The sequence below is a fragment of the Patella vulgata genome, chromosome 9 (genome assembly GCF_932274485.2).
Source record: "Patella vulgata chromosome 9, xgPatVulg1.2, whole genome shotgun sequence".
NCBI lineage: Eukaryota > Metazoa > Mollusca > Gastropoda > Patellidae > Patella > Patella vulgata.
This window is the reverse complement of record NC_065887.2, coordinates 38,363,721-38,385,888: the sequence shown is the minus strand read 5'-3', so window position 1 is coordinate 38,385,888 and position 22,168 is coordinate 38,363,721. Positions and strand designations below refer to the sequence as shown.

The window sequence follows — 22,168 nt, the reverse complement described above, 5'->3', positions numbered from 1 at the left end:
GAATATATTGAAAATTTCATTCTGAGCCTTATCTGAAGAATACCATAGATTCGATCTTCACTGTTACCGTTTTCACGATAAACAAAGTCTTGATTATCCAGTTTTAAATTAAATACTAAATGGCTATCATGTTTCGTGTTTCAATCCTTTGAAAATCACAACCATCCTTTGGTCTACATGTTAATTTATATAACATTTGAGGTCAAAAGAAAGACCCGCAATAGGCAGATTAAGCTCTTACATAATGCATCTTTTTATATGTTTTAAATAAAATAGTCCAGAAAACAGAAACGAGAATCTGTGGTTTTAAACTTACCTCTCCTAATAAGATGATCATTTTAACCTCTGGGTCATCTTGATATCGTAAAATATGATCCATAAATGTTGTACCAGGATAACTACATGATAAAAATAAAATTAAAGACCATATTTCATTTGTTTCTAAATATCAAAAAGATTACCAACTTTTACACAAATTCTAGTTGCCCCCATTCAAGCGGTACTTTAGTTACATCACAAATACGTCAGAAATACTTTCAAATCTTTCAATATGGCTTGGGCATCACCATCAACACAACTAAATCTTTGGTATATCAACCAAATTTAATACAATTTATGAAGATAATTAAAATATGACTTACCGGTCTCCACCGATAGCGACACCTTCATACACACCATTAGTATTCAGTGATATAATGTTGTTCAACTCATTGGACATACCCCCTGATCTTGATACATATGCCACACTGTAAGACAACCAATACAACATAAATACTGGGGAAGGAAGTCTACAGATTCAAAAGCAGCAGATTCACACTGCAAGACATCTTACTCATGTGGTCAACATATTTTAAAGAGTGTTCACCCGTTGTTTAAACATAATCAGAACAGAAATGAAAATGAAATGAAATGGGAGTTTAACGTCCTACTGTTCTGCTCCTAACCTGGGCTAATGAAGACGGGCATACGCCATACAGTGTGCTATGAGGGAAATTTTGCCCGGACAGCGGCATCACAGCCTACTCTTATATCGAATTCCAAAAAAATAAGGGATAAATCATACACTTGAGTGGAACCATCTTGTGGTTTACCTCCCTTGTGTATGAAAGCAATTACATGCCAGATCTGTATTATTATTACCTGTTATGTCTATGTATATAAGTATTTTTAAGTTATTACCTTCCAGGTCTGTATAATTTAGAAGCTAGAATATTATCTAACATTCCACCAGTATTACCTATCTTTAAACAACCTGGTTTCACTCCTCCAACCTATAAAACAAATATACAACTGTCAAATAACACATCATATACATCACAGTCATATACAACAGACAAATAACAGCTAAGTAGTTTGGGGATTAACATATTGCCACTAATAAGCTTGTGCAATGATCTTTAGGCAGTTGTGCAACAAAGATGGAAGACCTTATTTTCAGTGAAAACTCTTCACCACCTCTACAATCCCATTTGTTTTTTTAGAATGCTCAATACCATTTATTTCATTTATCTAGGCAGAGTATGCTTTCTCTTTCACCAATTCTAATTCACGTTATTAAGCACTATAAATAAAAGGATTTGAACAATTCAAATTCAAAATTATTCCACTGCTTCTCTTAACGTGTACATTTATAGATGAGATCTTGGATCACCATCTATACTAATATTTGTGACTGTCGTTTGTCTGTCTGTTCGGGGTTGGCGGCTACACTGGGTCTGCCCCGAGTCTGAAATTTGAGGTATAGGGGTAGCTCGGACCGGGGAGTAACATAGGCCAGGTGGCGTTAGTCTACCACTTCCAGTTTCGGAGTTATGACCCCCGAGCGAAGCCGGGCATTCTTCTAGTGACTTTATAAACTTTTAATTGTCATCACCCAATATGAACCACAAAACGTGGGAAATTCAACTTGAAAAATCCAGACATTCTTTGATTCAACCCTTGGACATTCTGTTCATTTCTCATGTTCTGTCTTTGTAAATGATTTAAATAAAAGATTATCTATACATACCGTGGCTGGGCCAATTATAACAACACCTTTTTCATCAGCTGTTTTAACTAACTGTCGGGTTAAATTCTCTGGTATACCTTCAGCTATTATAGCTATTGTTCGGATCTAAAAATAATTTTTTTCATTTTAAATACAGTCAGTAATTCAAAATGAACAAAATACATTGGAAATACGTCATCCTATCGCAACAATGCTTTGAGATATCCTTTAACATTTATGAATGCAAAAAGTGATAGCCAAATGAACAATGAGATTTCAGGCCAGAAAGATTGTGACAACTGAAGAAAATAAAAACATTTCAATCAACCATAGCTGAAACATACATGTAGTTACACGTCCAATGGAAAATAGGTGCTTCTGCCTGCTCTACAATTTCTAAATTGTACAGGTTCTTTTTTGTTCACACCAGTGTATACACACAGATGGATCGGTGATTTGTCCCATCTGTATAACAAAGTACACTTCATTTGTCATCAAGGGTTCAAGTAATTTAAGGTTTGATCGCCAGCAGAATGATCTTAGTGTATATACTGGTTGTTATTTGTATGCTTGATAACAACCATTAAAATCGTGTTGAAACGTTGTGTGTATATAATTTAGTGATTGAACATAACACAATACAGTTCTAAGGATAACAATCATTATATAATATACACACGACGTTTTGACAAGATTTCACTGGTCGTTATCAAACATACAATTACACATAAACATTAATCTATAGGGAATAAATAAAAGTTATTGACAGACCTACCTGTGGATAGTTCATAGTTTCTATGGTGCTGTCGTAAGCTGATCTTAACGAAGCAAAATTCACTAGAACATCAGCATCAGAATGTTTAGTCATGGCATCTTTCATGTTCTTATAAACTGGAATCAACACTTCCTTGTGGCCCCAATAAAACTTCTGTTTATGGTCTCCACTAAAATAATAAACATATTTAATAAAGCTCTAGATCAAACCACCAATTAAAATCAAATGGGGTTTAACGTCCTACTGTTCTGCTCCTATATTGGGCTAATGAAGACGGGCCTACACCACACAGTGCGCTATGAGGGAAATTTGCCCGGGCAGCGACACAATGGTCTATTCTTATATCGAATTCCAACTGACAAGGGATCTTTTATGTGCACGTAAATGTATACATGGGGGCCCACCAATTAAAACCCAAAACAAAAGTCACACTGTATACAATAGCCTACAATTGAGAAAAGACAAAGCTAATGGAAAGACATTTTAATTCCTAAATCAACAATTTGAGACAAAAACACTAAGTGCATTTTTGCAGATTTTGAGAAGTATTTATTCCATATTGGAAGGTGTAAAACGTGTTAGAACCATGTTACAAAATAAAATACTAATTTTAGAGTATGGGAGGCCATTCAGGGCAGAGATTTATTCTCAAAGTCAATAATTCACTGTGTGCAGAATGTTAAAACCTATCACACAGAAAATTTGGTAAAATCTTTTGAAAAAGCCTTGATTATCCAGACATTTTTTCTTGTCGTCGCAATAAACTAAGACAATTTTCCAGCATGAACTCGGGGTCATTTTGGGACTAACATTTGGTTCAATTTTATTTCAATAATTCGCTTGCGCGTCGGGGTCTTTAGCAGTGGGAGGAAAACGGAGGACCCGGAGAAAACCCACAAGGTTGGACAGGCAACACTACTCCTTGTCACGTACAACCCGGGAATTGAAACCACACCAATTGACTCATTGAAAGACGTTCTGATGCAGAGTGCTAACCATTCGGCCATTCCCCCCCCCCCCCTCTTAAAAGTTGGAAATATAAATCAATAGATGTGTTCCTTATAAACCATTCTTATGACAAGTTTGACAAATTAACACCTGACAAAAAAATGTCTGAATATTAAAAATACTAGATCATTTCCATATCACAGTCAACTTACGTAAAAGGGTAGATCATGGCTACTACAGATGGTTCTTTACGAGAGCAGACATAATCAAAGTCCATCATACCCTGTACAGCTCGAGATTGCATACCCCAGATAATAGCTTTAGTACTCTTGGTAAACAAACTCCCTGATTTCTTAGTTTGAGCTCCTTTTTGAAGTCCAAGGTTTGATACAGGTGATTTTGTCTGTTCTGATTTTTCTACATCATTGGATCCACGTCGAGGATCAGGTGTTTGCTATAAAAAGAAAAATACTCAGTTTTTATTTAGTTTTTTATATTTAAACCTGTCTGATATCACAAATTAATTCATCTACATGGTCACATGTCATTAAGCTCCTAACAGACAAATTAACATAGATTATCTCTCTATATATATATATATACATGGGTTTCAATTTAATTTCATTATATTCAATTCTAGCAGAACATGACAGGAACCATGCCATGTCATCAATTAAATAAAAGATTGATCAGAGTTGTAAGACATCAAGTCACCATGAACACAGAAACTAGACAACGTTTTATTATAACACAGGAACTAGTCTATGGTTTAATTATATAACACAAGAACCGGACATACAGTCTAAAGCACAACATTTTATTAAAGTTGTAGTCACATCCCAACCATTAACATCTTATTACACGTTGATTCTGAAACTGTTGTCAGCCCTATATATCCAACCATCAACATTTTCTTTGATATGGTAGTCTAAAGCGTTTGTCAGCACTATACCAAACCATTAACATTTTATTACGTCCTTAAAAGCTCTTTTCAAAATGTGATGAATCCCATCAAAAACTTCCCGTTTATAAAGCAATTTACACAGTCTCTCTACACCAAATTTTTAATTATATTGTTTTTCTATAAATATGTCATTTATCACGTTTCAAAAAAAAGAGCTTTTCAGGCTGAATGAGGAATGTTCAACAATGATACAAGTTTTGAGGATGAAATGAGCAACATTAAAAGCAAAGCCAAGGATACAGTGATGATGTTCTCGGAATGATCAAACCTAATAGGCAATAAATGAGTTACTGATATATATGAGATGTCAAATACACTGTGTCTTCTTTATAACTGGTGAGTAATAGACAATTTTCATATATCAGCCAAAAATTTACAATTCTTAGTTTAGAAGATGCATAAAACCAAACCCTGGATGAAGATAAAAATATAGTTCCTCTTAAGAAAGTTAAAGACAAAAATTGACAGAAATCTCAGCATACTGTACAATATTGGTCTATATTTAGTAACTCATTTATCACATATCTTCCATTCACAAATATCCAGAAAGATTTTTTTCTCTTGACAAAAAGGTGATCTAAATCAAGAAGCTATATCTAAGACAAAAGCACAAGAAACAAAATATAAAAATCTATTCAAACTATAATTTGTATTAATCCAAATATTTTAAAATTCTAAATTCTAATACCAAGACTAAGTAACCATTTCTCTTAATATCTATATGAATAACAAATTCTGTCCTCTCTTTATCATTTAGTTTGTTTTATATTGTGTTAAAATGCTACACAATCAAATTACAAGAAATATGAATCAAGCTTGCCCTACGGGTTCTTTTGACAGATTGCTTCAAAAACCAGAACATCTTCTAGAGCAGTATTTTTACTATACGTTTTAAGTGCATGTAGATGGAAGACATTTTCCTGGTCTTCATTTCATATGGAAAATTTAAAATAGTTTGCCAATGTTACGATTCAACAGGTTTTTTTTCATACAGATAAGAGGAGAGTGATAATGTACAATTCATATCAATATGAGTCGAGAGGTTCAATGTTTCTACAAGAAAAATAGACTAACAACATACACCACTAAATAAAGATACTAAAGATTTAACACCAGTCACATTCTGTAAAATAATCAGTTCATACATTCATAACTAGTTTAAATACAACACACTATAATCATTACTGCTTATAAATACTGTCATCAACACTTGCAATGTCATATGCACTAAACTGTCGGTGCTGAACCCAAACCGCGTGAGGTGGGCTGAATCCAAACCGCATGAGGTGGGCTGAATCCAAACCGCGTGAGGTGGGCTGAACCCAAACCGCACGAGGTGGGCTGAACCCAAACCGCACGAGGTGGGCTGAACCCAAACCGCGGGAGGTGGGCTGAACCCAAACCGCGGGAGGTGGGCTGAACCCAAACCGCAAGATGTGGGCTGAACCCAACAAGCGTGACGTGGGCTGAATCCAGCCCCCCCGAGACATGGGCTGAACCCAAAATGTGCGACTACAGTAATGATTACAATATAAAACTATACTATATCAAGATAACTGATCAGAATTGAGGAATTTTGCTTGGATAGAATATTTGTTGAGCAGCAGAAAGGCAAAGTGAAATAATCTACATTTCGATATCATTAACTTTAAAGGATAACATTCCTCTGTGCTAATTTTAGAAACATCTGATATTTGACATTTTCGTTTCATTCTTTTTTTACATTCTCAATATTTAATAAAAATAAAATTAGAGGAAATTTCTCCTTTAAATTAATTGAAAGGTATAAAAGCAGAATCTTAACTTTACTCATGTCAAATGACAAAACACCCCTTGGAAATATTAGACTGTTCCTCCGACATAATAAGTTTATGAATTAGAATTGAACAGTTTATTTTATTTTATTCAAGGGGTGCTCTAATATTTGACTGGTTTTCATAAACTAAGATCATTCTAAATAAATAGATAGCATGCAAAGAAGGATTGCTAAGAAAATATCTTCACAAAATCTAACAGTCAAGTTACATTCTCTTTTATTAAAACATTATCTCAGCTTTTGCAAATTTTCCAATTTTTTTAATTCTAAATATTTTCTTGTGGGAAGACAAGATCTCGAATATTTTAATTTAAGAGACTGCAACTGGACTAGACTAGAGATTTTATAGTTTTACCTGCATTAACTGAAACATAAAAAAAAATATAATATTCTTCTAGCAAACTATCTATTGTTAGAATACAAGATTTGTTGATAATTATTGTCTATGACCAATGTAAGTAAGGAAGTTTCTATTTTATTAATCTTTACATAAGAAAATTTATTTGCATTTTAAATAAGAAAATATTGCTTCTATTAAGAAGGGTTATTTTCATTTTAAAAACAACTATTTTTTTCAATAAATCCTTTATAAATGACAATGGATAAAGGCAGAGAAAGTAAGCTTCTAGCTATTATTGATATAGTTTTCTAGCAATATATATTATTATATATTGGGAGCTACAGTGACTCAGTGAGTAAGATGTTGATCTGCTAACCTGGAGGTCCCCTGTTCGATCCTGGTGTTTGTCAATAAAAGTTCATTGGGATTTTCCGGCGTGGTTCTGCCTTGTCAGTGGTGCAGGACAGAGTGTGTGGCAAGAGACAATGTATAGTCGTTTGGATTGATGAAAAACCATTGTCCCATGCCATGCACGTAAGAGACCCAATGGGAGTCGGAATTCAATATAAGAGTATGCTGCAGTGCCACTGTCTGGGCAAAATATCCCCCATAGCACACTAAGTGTATGCCCGTCTTCAATAGTCCAGTTATATCTGTATACAGATTTTTATCTTTGATACACAATGTCCAGGATTTTTGTCTTGTTTATTTTGTTTGTAATGCACATTTCTAGTTAATTGTTATGCATGATGTGGTCCATCTGTACATAATGTAAGGTTTATATTTCTATTGTAGAATTACTGAAGATAACCTGGCTAATGAAGACGGGTATACTTCATGCAGTGTACTATAAGGTAAAAGTTTGTCCGATAACGGCATTTCCTAACTGTCAGGGGATCTTAAACATTCCCTCCATGGTATACACAGGACCAATATCAAGGGAAAAACAGGGGAGGTTTCTTGTACAAAACCAGGATAAAACCTCAAACCTCCTGATCAGGAAACAATTTAACTATCAATAAGACTGTTGTTAGCCAATAAAAGGTACTTACAGCTCCACCTAGCAGGAAGTTAGCAGTAGTTTTCTTTGGTCGAGGATCGTGAGGAATGGTACGTTTACCTAGAGCCATACTAACAATAGAAGTCATGTGAGTTTCTGGTCCAAATACATGAATCTCAACACCAAGGGTATCACCTAGAAAATAAAAACACATATTTTGAACTGATAAATAAGAAATTTGTATGGACACCTTGAGAAGTGGTATCAGGTGTTCTAGGAAGTAAGCATGTATTATACCAATCACCAGCAGTTACTTAGGGTGGTGATAAATAAAATGGTGTTTAATATCCTACTGTTCTGCTCCGAACTGGGCTAATGAAGACAGACATACGCCATACAGTGTGTTATGAGGGAAATTCTGCCCGGGCAGTGGTCCTATGGCTGACTCTTCACATTCAAACTGCTGAGGGATCTTTTCAATAATGTAAGAACTTGTACATTGAACCTCGAATAGCCTGTGCCATCCAAACAATATGACTTGTCAAATTCCCAACCCGAACCTTTCCTCGTCAGATGCCCTACTTGTCCCGAACAAACACATCCTTCAATTCTTCAAACCTCCGATACTTTTTCCCAGTCAGAGCAGAACAATTGAAGGTTAAACCCCATTTCTTTTAGACTGAGAACTGTGATTGAAAACTATATCATGCCCTACACGAAACAGAACCACAAACTTTTGGTTGGATTGTATAAAGTACATAAATGTAGAAATTTTTAAAGTACAATTAAATCATTGAATACCCACCTAAATCTCTCATGATACGTAAACCCTCCTGGTAATTTGGTCCGGCTCGTCTAACATAGATCTTTACATTAAATTCGATTAATTTTTGTTGATATTCTCTTAAAGCTCGTACTATTCCCTGCAAATATATCGTACATTTCAAAATTATTATGATAGAATTAATCAATTGGTACGTTGGCTAAAACTGCATAAAATAAATTGTGGTTTTCTCCAGCACTGTCACCCCATCATCTCCTACTATTATTGGGGATGTGCGACCGATAGTCTGGAACATTTGAAATTGAAATATCACAATCAAGTGACACAGAATTCAGTCCTCTTTTTGCTTTATCAAGCCTCGATTCAACTGAATATCAATTTAGTTGTTCAAAACAGAACTTTTTGCTTTAAATCCACCAAAATCATTCAACTGACAATTTAGTTGTTCAAAACAGAACTTTTTGCTTTAAATCCACCAAAATCATTCAACTGACCATTTCTGGAAACAAGATCTTGATCAGGCACGCCTCACCCCCCAAAACAATAAATTTGATCTAATTGTGGGTATATATCCTTACCTTAAATGTTGTAGCCACATTAGTAAAGTTAGCAATACCTCCTCCAATGATCAAAATTTTACCTGGAAATATATACAGTAAGAATTTTCTAAACTATTCAATACTTAATATGATTTGAACAGGTTGTTTTGTTAAAGGCCTTCAATATGATTTGAACAGGTTGTTTTGTTAACTCATTGACCCCTAGACTTAATTCATTATCTACTACTGTCTCTCCCTAAGCCAATTAACTAGACAATAGCTTATCTCCCTGGAGCTAATTAAAGGATTATCAATCAATCCAATATATTGCAGAAAACACAAAATAACACACAAACTATTATTCCAGTCAAAAAATGTTCATATATTCAAATGAAGATATATAATTGGGCATCAAAATGGTCTAACTTTTAAGCACTAATACAAAGTAACAACAAAGTTATTCTTTATTTAAATTCAACAATGTTTAGCACACGCACATTGTACAACAGGCCATAGCATGCTTCCGTAGGCATTCGTCTAATTGACGATTAAAATGTGCAAGATTTACTACAATGAGCAAATTAAAAAAATCAAACTATTTTTATCCTCATTTAAATGTCCTAAAAATGTTGAAAAAAATCACTGAATTTAACTTAGTTTGCTGAACAAAGTCGGTATTCTATTCGCCGACCACGGGACACATTTTGATTTTTATTCGTATTAAGTCGTATCTGGGTCATCTTCTTCTCCGTTTATGATCCCGGAAAAAACAATTTCCCGAACACTATTGAGATTAATATTCACATCTAAAATACCCTTTGATAAAAATCCTACAAATTCTGATTCGGAATCACTTTCCACAGCGAAAAAATTAAAAATGTGAGCGCTGGGATATTACAATTCGACGAAGAGTGGCTACCATTTTTGGTACGCTGTATATTACGTATATCTTCTTCTCTGTTTCATATCTCGGAAAAATCACTTTCCCCCCGGAACATTTGTCATTACTGAGATAAATATTTACATGTAAATAAATATCCTTTGATAAAATTCCTTCAAATTCTGAATCGGGATCACTTTCCATAGCAAAAAATTATTAGATGAACGAGCGTGAAAATATTAAACTTGTGTACAAAATGGCGCCCTATGACACAAATTTTCTCGAGAGTTTACGACCTTATAACCCCGAAATAAAATGAAATGAAATGGGGTTTAACGTCCTACTGTTTTGCTCCTAAACTTGGCTAATGAAGATGGGCATGCGCCATACAGTGTGCTATGAGGGAAATTTTGCCCGGGTAGCGGCGCTACGGCCTACTCTTATATCGAATTCCAACTGCCAAGGGATCTTTTATGTGCACGCCAATTTGTACACGGGACCTCGGTTTTTCGTCACATCCGAACGACTAGACAGCTGTCCTTGTCAGGCCCTCCGTCCTGCATCACTGACAAGGGGAAACCACGCCGAAAAATCTAGATGAACTTACTCGGCAAATGCAGGGATCGAACACTGACCTCTAGGCTAGCGAGCCAGCGTCTTACCCACTTAGCCACGTGATCCCCTTATAACCCGAAACCATTGATGTGACATATATGTTTTATGATTTCAATCATTAGTTCAAACTAAAAGCTTATTGGATAACTACTTTTGGAAAACCAATCGTTTTTTTTTATAACTTTATTGATCAATAAAACAATACATAAAAAAGGCCGGCAGCAACCGTTGATGGGCAAATTGTCTCGTGAGTTTACGACCTTTATAACCCCTAAACCTTTGATGTGACCTACAAATTTTATGATTGCAGTAATTAGTTCAAACTATATATTTATTGGATAACTACTTTTTGGAAGCCAATTGGCCTTTTTTGATAACTTTCTTGATCAATAAAACTTTACCACAAAGAGGCCGACAACAGTCGTCGTTAGGAAAAGTGACTAGACATTAGCTAGTTGACAGGTGGCGTAAGTCGGTGAAATTCAGTAGCTAATTAGGTCGACGTCTGGCGTAAGTTGGACCGAATGAAGGCCTTCATAATCTAAATTAATTCATTAAACCTGATCATCATTTCTGAGATTATTAATCTCTTCAAAGTAACAGTATTGTAAAGTCGAGTCTCTGAAAGGAACACCAAACTGAAAATGGTTCATTTCCATTGATGATGAACTGAAAATTTTTCAACATTCAACATTCTCTAAACATAAGTATTGGATAAAATCTTTTAATGGGTCTCTTTCGAATCAAGCTGGGAGATTATCTATACTTGATATTTTGATTTCATAATTAAATGTTAAATACTCAATTTAAGGACAATTTCGTGTGGATTAAGTCGCGATAAAGTTGATTTGTCAGAAAAATGCAGAAATAGAATAAGTGACTTTAACAGCATTAAAAAAAATCCAATTAAAAGTTGTCTTACCCTCTGGATGTTTTTTCTGGGTCATCAATCCAAGAAGTGTTTTAGCATATTCATATGTCTGTTGTTCGCTAGGTGCTCCCGAATATTCACCATAGTTACTGAGTTCGGCAGCTCCCCCTAGGTCACAGATCGTATCACTGAAAACACAAGTTGAAAACTGTAAAAAAAATTTATATTGAAACCAATTTCAAGACTGTATGAACTGTCTTCGTGTTAAAGGGATGGAAATGGGTAGATCTCTAATAACACCGCTCCAGCCTTCAATCCTCATTCACAGAGCTAATTGAAATATCAAGAGCATATAGAGAAAGGTCTAGCACAATAATCTGTTACAAATAACTTGTTGCCGAATATAAAACCAATATGTCATGTACCAATAATCAAGTTGTATCACCTATATTACTCCATCAGGATACTGAACTTTGAACTGCCCTATACACTGTGTCATGTCAGACATACAAAATGAAATCTTGTATGAGGATGAATAGAATTTTGAAGTTAAAAAACTTACGCATAGATAACAGAAGCACCACCTCCAGCAACCATTGTCCATATTCGACCATTTTTATTGAGAATTGTCAGTTTAAGTGAGGCACCACTTTTAGCATCAAGTTCAGCTATGTAGGCTTCCTAGAAATGAGATTTAATGTCGACTCAACACAAACTAAATATTTTGGGTATAATATGGCTTTATTTCAATAATTCACTTATGCGTAGGGATCTTTAATAGTTGATGGAACCAGAGGATTCTGAGATAACCAACAAAGATTGGCAGACAACTCTTACGATCAAAAGTACATCGTTTGACCACACGGCTATCCAATCCCTATATCAATTGAGATATACAATCAATATTGTTTACATACAATCAATATTGTTTATATACAATCAATCAATATTGTTTATACACAATCAACATTGTTTATATTCAATCAATATTGTTTATATACAATATTATTTACTAACAGGTGATTTACAGACTAACATCCAGTCATTTCCTAGGCTATAGTTACTTGTACAATGTTAGCATATTTCCGGGTTAACAGCGATGTTTTGATATACAAATGTCTGTCTCTTGACAAATACTATCCATGACAGTGAATATTGTATTTCTCAATTTTTAATCTATCAAAGATGATTTCTGATTAACATGTAAAAATCATACATAGGTTAAAATAATTACCTCTGGTAAAGCATCTCGTCCGAATGGTGGGGGAAATTCAATATTACCCCATTTTGATTTACACAAGAACTCAGCTGTCTGATCAATTTTAGCTGCTAAATCTAGAACATAGATCTTCTCTCCTACCATCACTGAAAAAAAATTTAATATTTCTTTAAATAAATATCATAGGAACTATTTGTATGAAATATAAAAGATTCCATTTGATACAGTGGAACAGTGAATCGAGATACATCGATGCAACAATATAATGGCCAGCACTAGGGATTTTTATGTAGAATATCTAGTTTAGATGCAACCATTAATCTAGAAATAAAATTTACTGAATCTCTCTTGTTCTAGCAATTTCACTAACTTGGGTCTACTTACCCAAAGGGTTAATCTAACTTTATTTACTTACCCAATGGGTTAATCTCTAGGTAGGTAAAATGTAAATCACGGTAAACATTGTACAAGGTCAACACAAACTTTAATAAATTCCTGCAAGCAAAATAGTTTTACATAAATATTTAGCACTTAATTTCTCGGATGCTATAAATATTACACTACAATTCATCATTTGAGAATCTCTTGCAGTGAATTGTGAAAGTTGGATCTCTAAAAGAAATATCAGCCCAACAGTTTTTATTCAGCATTCACAGCAGACAATTAATCTGACCAGTGGTACCTCTAATTGTTGGGTAAAATCTTTTGATGGGGCTCTTTTTAATCTGATTGAATCCATTCCAGGAGATTATCTATCTTTGATTTAGATTTAATAACCCATAAGAGAACACTTTAGCATGGATTACGAAATGGAAAAATTGCATTGTCAGGATCAGTGATTTGAATCCAAATCGTTTATTGACTTTGATGCAGTAATTGACAGGATTCTTAATCTGATGACTACTCGATCATAGTATACATTACACACGCAGAGAGAGAGGGAGTTTAACATCCACGGACACAAACTAGGTCATTCTGGGGCAGAGAGAGGGAGTGTGACATCCACTGATACAAACTAGGTCATTCTGGGGCAGAGAGAGGGAGTTTAACATCCACTGACACAAATTAGGTCATTCTGGGACTAACATAGCTCAATTTTTAATTTTCGATAATTTGCTTGTGGAATGAAAACACAGGAGATTGAACAGACGACACTACTCCTCGTCACATACAAGCTTGGGATCAAAACAATGCCACTTGACTCAATGACAGACCATTTGATCTAGCACATGTGTAGAAAACAATATTCACCCCTCCCTCCCCCAAAAGCTCCCTTGGTACATGTAGGTCATACTGCACACAGCGATGCATCTACTTCATACCTCGAGAATACATCACTGCGCTAAATGACATCCATTTAAAACGCTCATGCGATCATTTTGGGGCGGGGCTTATCAACTTTACGGCCAATGACGTATATATACTGCTTTTTATAACCGAAGCATGTGGTTTATGTAAACAAATATGTCAAGTTTGCAAAATGTCGACTTCTGCTATTCCAGTAAAAGTGATATATAATATGTGCCAATGGGTGATATTGCAATACAGTCTTTGTCATTGTAAACTGTCTTTAAAGTTACAATCAGTTTATCTTTCAAAACAAGGTTATATACTCCTAAATTTGTCTTCGCAAACAAATTCTTCTGTGAACGTAGCTTTCATGGGTGCCGCCATATTGAATAATTAGTGGACTATTTTGTGCTTCTGCTCTAATCCATTTTGACATCTTTCATACACACAACGGCTAAATAAACATATTAAATTTCATTCAATATGAAAACAAAGAGAAATAATGACTTCTAAAAATTTCTAAAGGCATACTCTGTTTTCGACTATAATCGCCGATGTAGGAATTAAAATGTCGGTTAATTAGGTAAGGGCCTATTCTCAGGCGGAGCTAACTGTACAGAGGCAGCCTAAGTTTGGGATGTCGGTAGGTTAGGAAAAAATTATTGTTGGGACACATTCCAAAATCTATCCAGATAATATAAATTGAAATCAAACTTTTTAAAGAAAATTATTGTTTTTAGATTAGTTAATAATAAATCTTGGAACTTACTCTTGTTTTTCCACTGGTACTTTGGAGAGTAATGTTGATTTAATCTCTGCAGGATTAGGTTCACCCCCTACAGGTATATCAATTTTAACAGCCTAGAAATAGAATAAACTTAATTTACAGGTACATTAATAAAGAGTTGGGTATTTTTGCTATAATAATTCAAAAATAGATGATAAAAAAGAAAATATAGAAAATTTCAGCCAAATTACTTCATTCTCAGCAAAATTATCAATGTTTATTGTTTTGACAAGAAGTGTGCATAGTGGTAACTAGCACACTAGTATATATTTGCGACTTAGCCTCGCTTTCCCATTTTTAAATTAAATTTTTAAATGGCGAACCGTTCTAATTTAGTTAAAATCACGAGTATCCGATGCCATCGAGAGTTGATTATGGTCTGGATATGTTAATAAATGTGTAATTAATAGTTTAAATAACATTTCAAGCCTAAAGAAAGACCTGCAATAGGCAGATTTACCTCTTGCATAATGTATGTTTAAATTAAGACAGACAAAAGGTGACTTAGACCAAAACATCCTACTTTTCTGTAACAACTGGGATAATGAAAATAAACAAATACAATTCAGTGTGTAATGGGGAAATTTTGCCAGTACAGCGGCATTTCCACAGACTCAAATTTGAACTGCAAAGGGTTCCTTTAAGGGGACGCTAACAAATACACAAGAAATTTAAATCCAAAACACTCATAAGTTGGTGTGTTAAAATATCAGACACTGTGTCCTTACTGTAGTTAAACCAAGTACATTAACTGTAAATTCTACTTGATCAAATAAAGGTGACATTTTAGATCGCTTTACAAGAGGTTACTAAATACAAAGATAAATATGTTAGCTTGTTTAAACTTGACAAACTCTGACCAAAATCCTACCTTGTAAACGTCTACCTTTTTTCGGATATTTGAAACAAGAAAAAGCAGGCCATACTAATTATTTTTTACTAATTCAATCAGATTTCCACAATTTTGATTGTTTACTATCATTCATTAGTATTATAGACTACAGTATTAAAAGATAATTATGGGGACGCAGCAGATTTTTCAAGATTTTCCTACAATCAACAGCTGTTCATACTATTAATAAATTTATTAGTATTATTTCTAATTGATTTAATTATATTTATGAATATCTGAATGAATTAATTAAAACCTATTGATGCAAAATTAAATTCTGTTCCGTTCTTCATTCACCTTCATACAGTCAAATGCATGTAAAAATTCAAATTTATTTATATCATTCAATTAAAAGCTTCCATACTTTTTAATCTGTCATATATTTAAATATTATTTGATATTTAATATGATTACTGTATACCTGGTCAAGCATGGACATCTAATTCATTATGAAAACTTGCCAATCCAAAAATCAAGATTATCCAAATGTTTGCAAAAAATATCTAAACTGAATGCCTGACTGGTCAGTGGAATCACTAGAAAAAATGTCATCAAGTAAAAATGTCAAGTACAAACAAATGTAGTTTATTTTATTTTTTTTCAATCATTTTTTTTCTATCTTGAGATAAATTTGTTCAAGCTTTCAATAGTATTAATTTTTAGCTAAACTTATTGCTTGACTGGATATCGGTTCTCAAGTATGGTCTATTAAAACATTTCAAGTATAAACAACTTCTATTTACACAGCTATACTATTGCAGGGTTAGCAAATGTAGGTTACTTTTTATCATTTCAACAATCAATTTCTTTCCATAAAACACATCTTGATATAAATTGATAAAGGGCAAGCGCCAGCATGTTCCAGAAGCAATGACTGCGAGTTTTACAACATCTGGCCATTGCTTGTTTACTTCACAATTCCCAAACTTATAGCTATGTTATCTACAGACACGTGAGCAGTGTCCAGAGGTTGTGACATCGCGACCTCCAAGGAAACCTCGACATTGAATGAACCTTGAACTTGGCAACTCGATTATCACAGGTAGACATTTTAGCTTGAAAGTGCGAGACTTGGTATTCACGACGATCAAGGAATCTGATCGGCTCACAAGCTGGGCTTGTACCCAATCGAAATTAGTGCCGAATTATGCAAGGCCTTGATAAGATGTAGGTAGTTAAAGCGAGATCAAGCCTTCTATTGAAGATGAAGCGCCAGAAACGTGTCCTGTATTAAAACCCCTCTACTTTATTGCCTTACTTTTGGTCCCCAACTATGCCACTGAGATCCGATCTTGACTGCACTGTGATTCTTCTACCCATCAACAGTACTTTCAGTAAGGAGTTAATTCATCACTGTCTTGGATTTCATTGATATAAATTTGTTTAACTTTCACCGTTATAAATTATGGATAAGTCTTTTGGTTTTAATTGGCGGGGGTTTGTTTTATCATAAACTGTGTCTTGATTAAAACTTAACAGTAGATCTAAATCAATAATTACCTTGGCATCAACGTCTCCAATATCGATTCCACCTTCATGATGAAAGAGTATAGAATCTGCATATCGATGAGAGTGAATACAGATGTAGAATTCCTCAGTCTGTTGATGAGCTATAAATGGTTCAATGATGAAATTCTTGAGACGTCCTTTAGCAGCACCAATCTGAAACAAAGATTAATTACTCTTTGATATATATACACATGTCTATCAATGTGAAACATAAATTAATTCCTCTATTCAAACAAGGATTAATTCTTCTATGATTTTTATACAAGTCTATCAATCTGAAACAAAGATTAATTACTATGATTTTTTACAAGTGTCAACCAATTCGAAACGATTAATTCCTCTACAATTTTTACACATGTCTAAAATATAAATCTTGATAAGAGAAGTGATACCAGGTGTTCAACCAAAGAGAGTAAGCAAATGTTAGAATATTTTCATTTATGTAAAACAGTATACATCCGATGTCACTTCCTACTTCAGAATCAATATACATGTATCATATCTCTGTTCCTTTTTTATTTTCAACGACTGCACATCCAATCATTCAGCAAAAATTAGAAATCAAATTTAATGATATTGCACAAAATTGAGCAAAAATGTAATAATTTCCATAATCCCTTAAAACTTGCACCTTCCATTCACTGAAATCAGACTGCCACACCACTGTGAATATATTTGACAAGAGAGGCTACATGAACATGATTATCCAGAGTCCACGGATACTGTTGATATGGAAACTTTTTTCAAAACCTATAAAATTATAAGATCTTCAGATTGTTGTACAGTTGTAGGAGAGGGAGAGAGAGAAATGGGGTTTAACGTCCACTTGACACAAACTAGGTCATTTCGGGACTAACATGATTTTAATTTTATTTCAATAATTCGCTTGCGCGTATGGGTATTTTAAAGCAGTGGAGGAAACCTGAGGACCTGGAGGAAACCCACGAGGTTGGACAGGTGACCCTACTCCTTGTCACATCCAACCGGGGATTCGAAACCACGCCAGTTGACTTAATGGTAGGCTACAGTAAAAGTTGTGGGATAAACTATCTAAGAGTCTTTCACACAAAAGTAGCTAGTTTTATTCACTAAAACATATCTGAGATTGATCCTTTCACAAAAAATCGTAATGGTTATTCACACAGTAACCTGATACTATGAAATAATTCAATAAAATAATTAGAGCAGAAAGGAGTATAATAAATTTACTGATATCAATAGAATTAGAAATTATCAATAGAATTAGAAATTATCACAGGCTTTTGTAATCTTGTGAAAAGGATGGGACTGACATAAATATTATATTTCTTTTAAAGATATGTCCGGGTTCATTATTCAATGTGGTCTTATAAAAAAACAGAAAATTTCATGACGAAAATGAAATAAAACTCAAAAGATACATTATGTAAGATTTAGATCAAGAGCTGACCATTCTTGCTAAATAGCTCACAAATAGATAATGTAAAATGAAAATGTTGAAAATTTCATTCAAATTAATTTATTCTCAGCCAAGTTGTCAGCGTTTGTAGTTTTGACAAGATGTGTGCATTGTGGTAACCAGGGCACTGATATATTTGAGACTGTAATTAATGTCTAATTAATAATTTAAATAACATTACAGGCCTAAAGAAAGACCTGCAATACGCAAATTTAGGTTACAAATTTTTCTAGTTTTTTTCCACGGAAAGCGAAAACCATTCACAGAATTTCAAGATTTTAGGTCCTGGTTGAGATAATTGCTGGGACGAGATGAAATGAGGTTTAACGTTGTACTGTTCAGCTCCGATTGGGCTAATGAAAACAGGCTGGGACAAGATATAAAGAAGGAATTGCATTAAGAATGGTAGACCCTGGGCCTTAAAATATTTTAAATTTGGTGGACTTTATTAATAAAATATCTTGGCTAAACAAAATGCTTGAATATTATTTAATGTGATTTTCAGCCAGTAACTAAATGCTTTAAGCCCTAGGTCTTTTTAAAATCACCAAATAAATAAATATTAATTCCTAGACATTGAGTGAGATTTAACCTTGATAGATCAACTATAATTCCTAGTCTAAATAAATGAGTTTAGTTCAGATTTAACTGATGTCCTGTAGTGTCAGGCATTTAAACCGAGGATTAACATTTCATACAACAGCTGCTTCTTCTACTTAAAATAATCACAATGTCATTATTTTTAACTTGAAAGAAAGATTTTTATTCTTTTTAAAGTACAGAATTCCGAAGTTGATCATTAGTTTCAAACGATCATTTTTCTTAGAACTGTAACATACTACAAAGTGTTGATATGTAAACTTGAAAGTCGAGATTTCACCATCAGTGAGATGCAATAAATACAAATACATTCTTGTTACATTTTAGTTCCTTGTTAAAAGCGTAAAAAGAAAATAGTGTAAGATTTCATCATGTGAAAAGAAATATAAAGATAATCACCTCAAAATCTTTTCCAAGTTTATTTGCCAACCATTCTTTAACTCCATTAAAGTCGACACCAGCTTTAATCAGCCCCAATTTACCTCGTCTCTTGATCAGTTGATCTGGTTTTACTACCAATTTCTAGAAAATAAAATATTTATAAGCAATTATACTTCAAATCAATATATATTTATAAACAACATGGCAGGGAGTAGGGGGTTTGACATATATAAGATTTGATTACTGGTACTTTTAAAATGGGATATGATTCAGAAATAGAATAAATACTGGTACTAAGAGCTGTAGCATTCAATTGAAATCCCCAAGAAACAACAATATAACATATTTATTGTGTCATCCAATAGAATTGCACAAGAAAAAAACCAATATAATATATTTATTACATCTAGTGTCATATTACATCTAGAGTCGAAATTATTTTCCCATGAGCAGCCGGTCTTTATTTGCATTTTTCAGACAATTTGATTATTCACAAAATATAATTATTACGTAACATTTAATTATAATCAAGGGTAGATACTCTCCTTGCTTTGATTGTCAATGATTGTGACAACAGCTGTCGTAGGTTTCACGATTTGTAACTCGTTATCTTTAAAACAATCAATTTACCTCAGTTTTAAGCCATGGATGATCTTCTGTCAACTGATTGAAGTTTGTGGTTTCGTTGACTTCAGCAAATCGGTTCTTTATAGCACTATCTTGTAAAAACTTATTCAACAATTCTTTTCCTTTAGCCTCAGAGATCGCCTTCGCAGACATTTTGTTTGCTTAAATGGGGTCAGAGGTTAATTCCAAATATCTGCAAGTATAAAATAATAAAATATATTATGTCTGACATTTTGATGTTTATCTGCTACACACTATTATATACCCAGTGAGTATTATATCCATGATGAAATGATCCCAAAATAATCCTTTCACTGTGTTGGTATAATGTATTTGGTGCACACTACATGTAAGGTTTACTGGTACAGTATTAAAGGAGCAGTAGCCTATCTGTTGATACAAGTTGACAAAATGTATTCCAATCAAAAGTCAAACAACCAAAAGTAAAGAAAGAAATTGCCCAATTACCTCATCTGAAATGTATTGTTTATTTCATAGTATATCAAGTCAAAATGCATTCCATAAAACATGTTACTATAATAAACATGAACAGATTGCATAATAAGTCCCAACTAATTTATTACTTAATCCCAACCAGATTCAACATTAATCCATTCACAGGTGTTGCAGCCAAGTTATAATATACTTTTGGTGATGTATCTGTCTAGGTAGTTAGAATATATATTGTTCAACCACTGATTACATATTTAGGAGGATTACTGCATTATAAAATTTATTACTATCCTACTCTATAGATAAATATATGTGCATGTATACATAATACCTGTACAAAGACATTTTTAGACAAGTTCAAATATATTGATATCTTACAGGTTAATTCAATAAGGTATACACCACGGACATATTTAACAGGTAATTCAATAATATAGTATATCATACCATCGTTACCTGAATATACATGTACATGTATATATACACATCTGGGATCATACTTTCCAATAATGAAATTTACTGATATGGAAAATTTACCATCCAATCAATTTAATGATTGACATGCTAATTTTAATTTTAAACTTAAAGCCTTCGATTAGACAAGAGAAACAGAGAGAAAGAAAAATGGGGTTTAACATCCACTCGACACAAACTAAGTCATTTTGGGACTAACATATGGTTCAATTTTATTTCAATAATTTGCCTGCGCGTAGGGGTCTTTAGCAGTGGGAGGAAACCGGAGGACTCGGAAAAAACGCATGAGGTTGGACAGGCGACCCTACTCCTTGTCACGTACACAACCGGGGAATCGAAAAATCATGCCAGATGACTAATAGACAGACCTTATGATATAACATGCATGCACTAATCATTCTGACATCCAACCCCTTTCGAATTAGACAATAAATCTGAGTTAATATTTGTTGCTTGCAAAGAACAAATGTTAGAAATTTTTCGTCTGAAATATCTTAGGATTCATTTACAAGTCATCAGAAAAAAACCCCATCAAAAGTTCGAAAATAAGTTTTGGGGTTGTACAATTCACCTAATTAACCTTGAAGGAATATACCTTTAAAGCACTGTCACATAATACAGGTCACATGACGAATCCTATTTTTCTATATGATGTAATAAAGGACATTGTGATAAACATGTCACAAAACATTAACCTAATACGGATGGACACACGGTGAACAGTCCATATGCTGATTACACTATTTTGCCTATACCGTTCTTTTAGGACTTCGAATTTTGTCTAATGGTTTGGATTGATCGTACTTGGTTTTATTTTATTATTACAAATCATAAATATTTTTTCTCTAAAAATAAATATAAGAAATCCATTACAATATGTACATGGAATTATATATTTACTTCCATACGAAGTATTTAGTGTAGCTACCTGGCAAAGTGGTAAATAAAAAAAAATCAATTCAATCTGGCCCGAAATAGA

At 33.7% G+C, this 22,168-nt stretch overlaps 1 protein-coding gene across 1 annotated transcript in view; it reads right to left on the bottom strand.

The window, feature by feature from the left end:
* The window catches only part of LOC126807856 (ATP-citrate synthase), a 40,191-nt gene that overhangs the window by 8,761 nt on the left and 9,262 nt on the right, over nucleotides 1–22,168 (bottom strand). The window contains exons 2-18 of the mRNA XM_050532696.2: nucleotides 20,266–20,455; nucleotides 19,654–19,776; nucleotides 17,208–17,369; nucleotides 14,798–14,889; nucleotides 13,154–13,233; nucleotides 12,754–12,884; nucleotides 12,082–12,200; nucleotides 11,571–11,707; nucleotides 9,193–9,254; nucleotides 8,636–8,753; nucleotides 7,883–8,025; nucleotides 3,923–4,164; nucleotides 2,763–2,931; nucleotides 2,009–2,113; nucleotides 1,180–1,271; nucleotides 642–746; nucleotides 317–398 (exon numbers count right to left, since the gene is read on the bottom strand). Of these exons, the coding sequence (XP_050388653.2) occupies nucleotides 317–398; nucleotides 642–746; nucleotides 1,180–1,271; nucleotides 2,009–2,113; nucleotides 2,763–2,931; nucleotides 3,923–4,164; nucleotides 7,883–8,025; nucleotides 8,636–8,753; nucleotides 9,193–9,254; nucleotides 11,571–11,707; nucleotides 12,082–12,200; nucleotides 12,754–12,884; nucleotides 13,154–13,233; nucleotides 14,798–14,889; nucleotides 17,208–17,369; nucleotides 19,654–19,776; nucleotides 20,266–20,415 (2,112 nt within the window). The 5' untranslated portion in view covers nucleotides 20,416–20,455. The remainder of the gene's footprint in view (nucleotides 1–316; nucleotides 399–641; nucleotides 747–1,179; nucleotides 1,272–2,008; nucleotides 2,114–2,762; nucleotides 2,932–3,922; nucleotides 4,165–7,882; nucleotides 8,026–8,635; nucleotides 8,754–9,192; nucleotides 9,255–11,570; nucleotides 11,708–12,081; nucleotides 12,201–12,753; nucleotides 12,885–13,153; nucleotides 13,234–14,797; nucleotides 14,890–17,207; nucleotides 17,370–19,653; nucleotides 19,777–20,265; nucleotides 20,456–22,168) is intronic.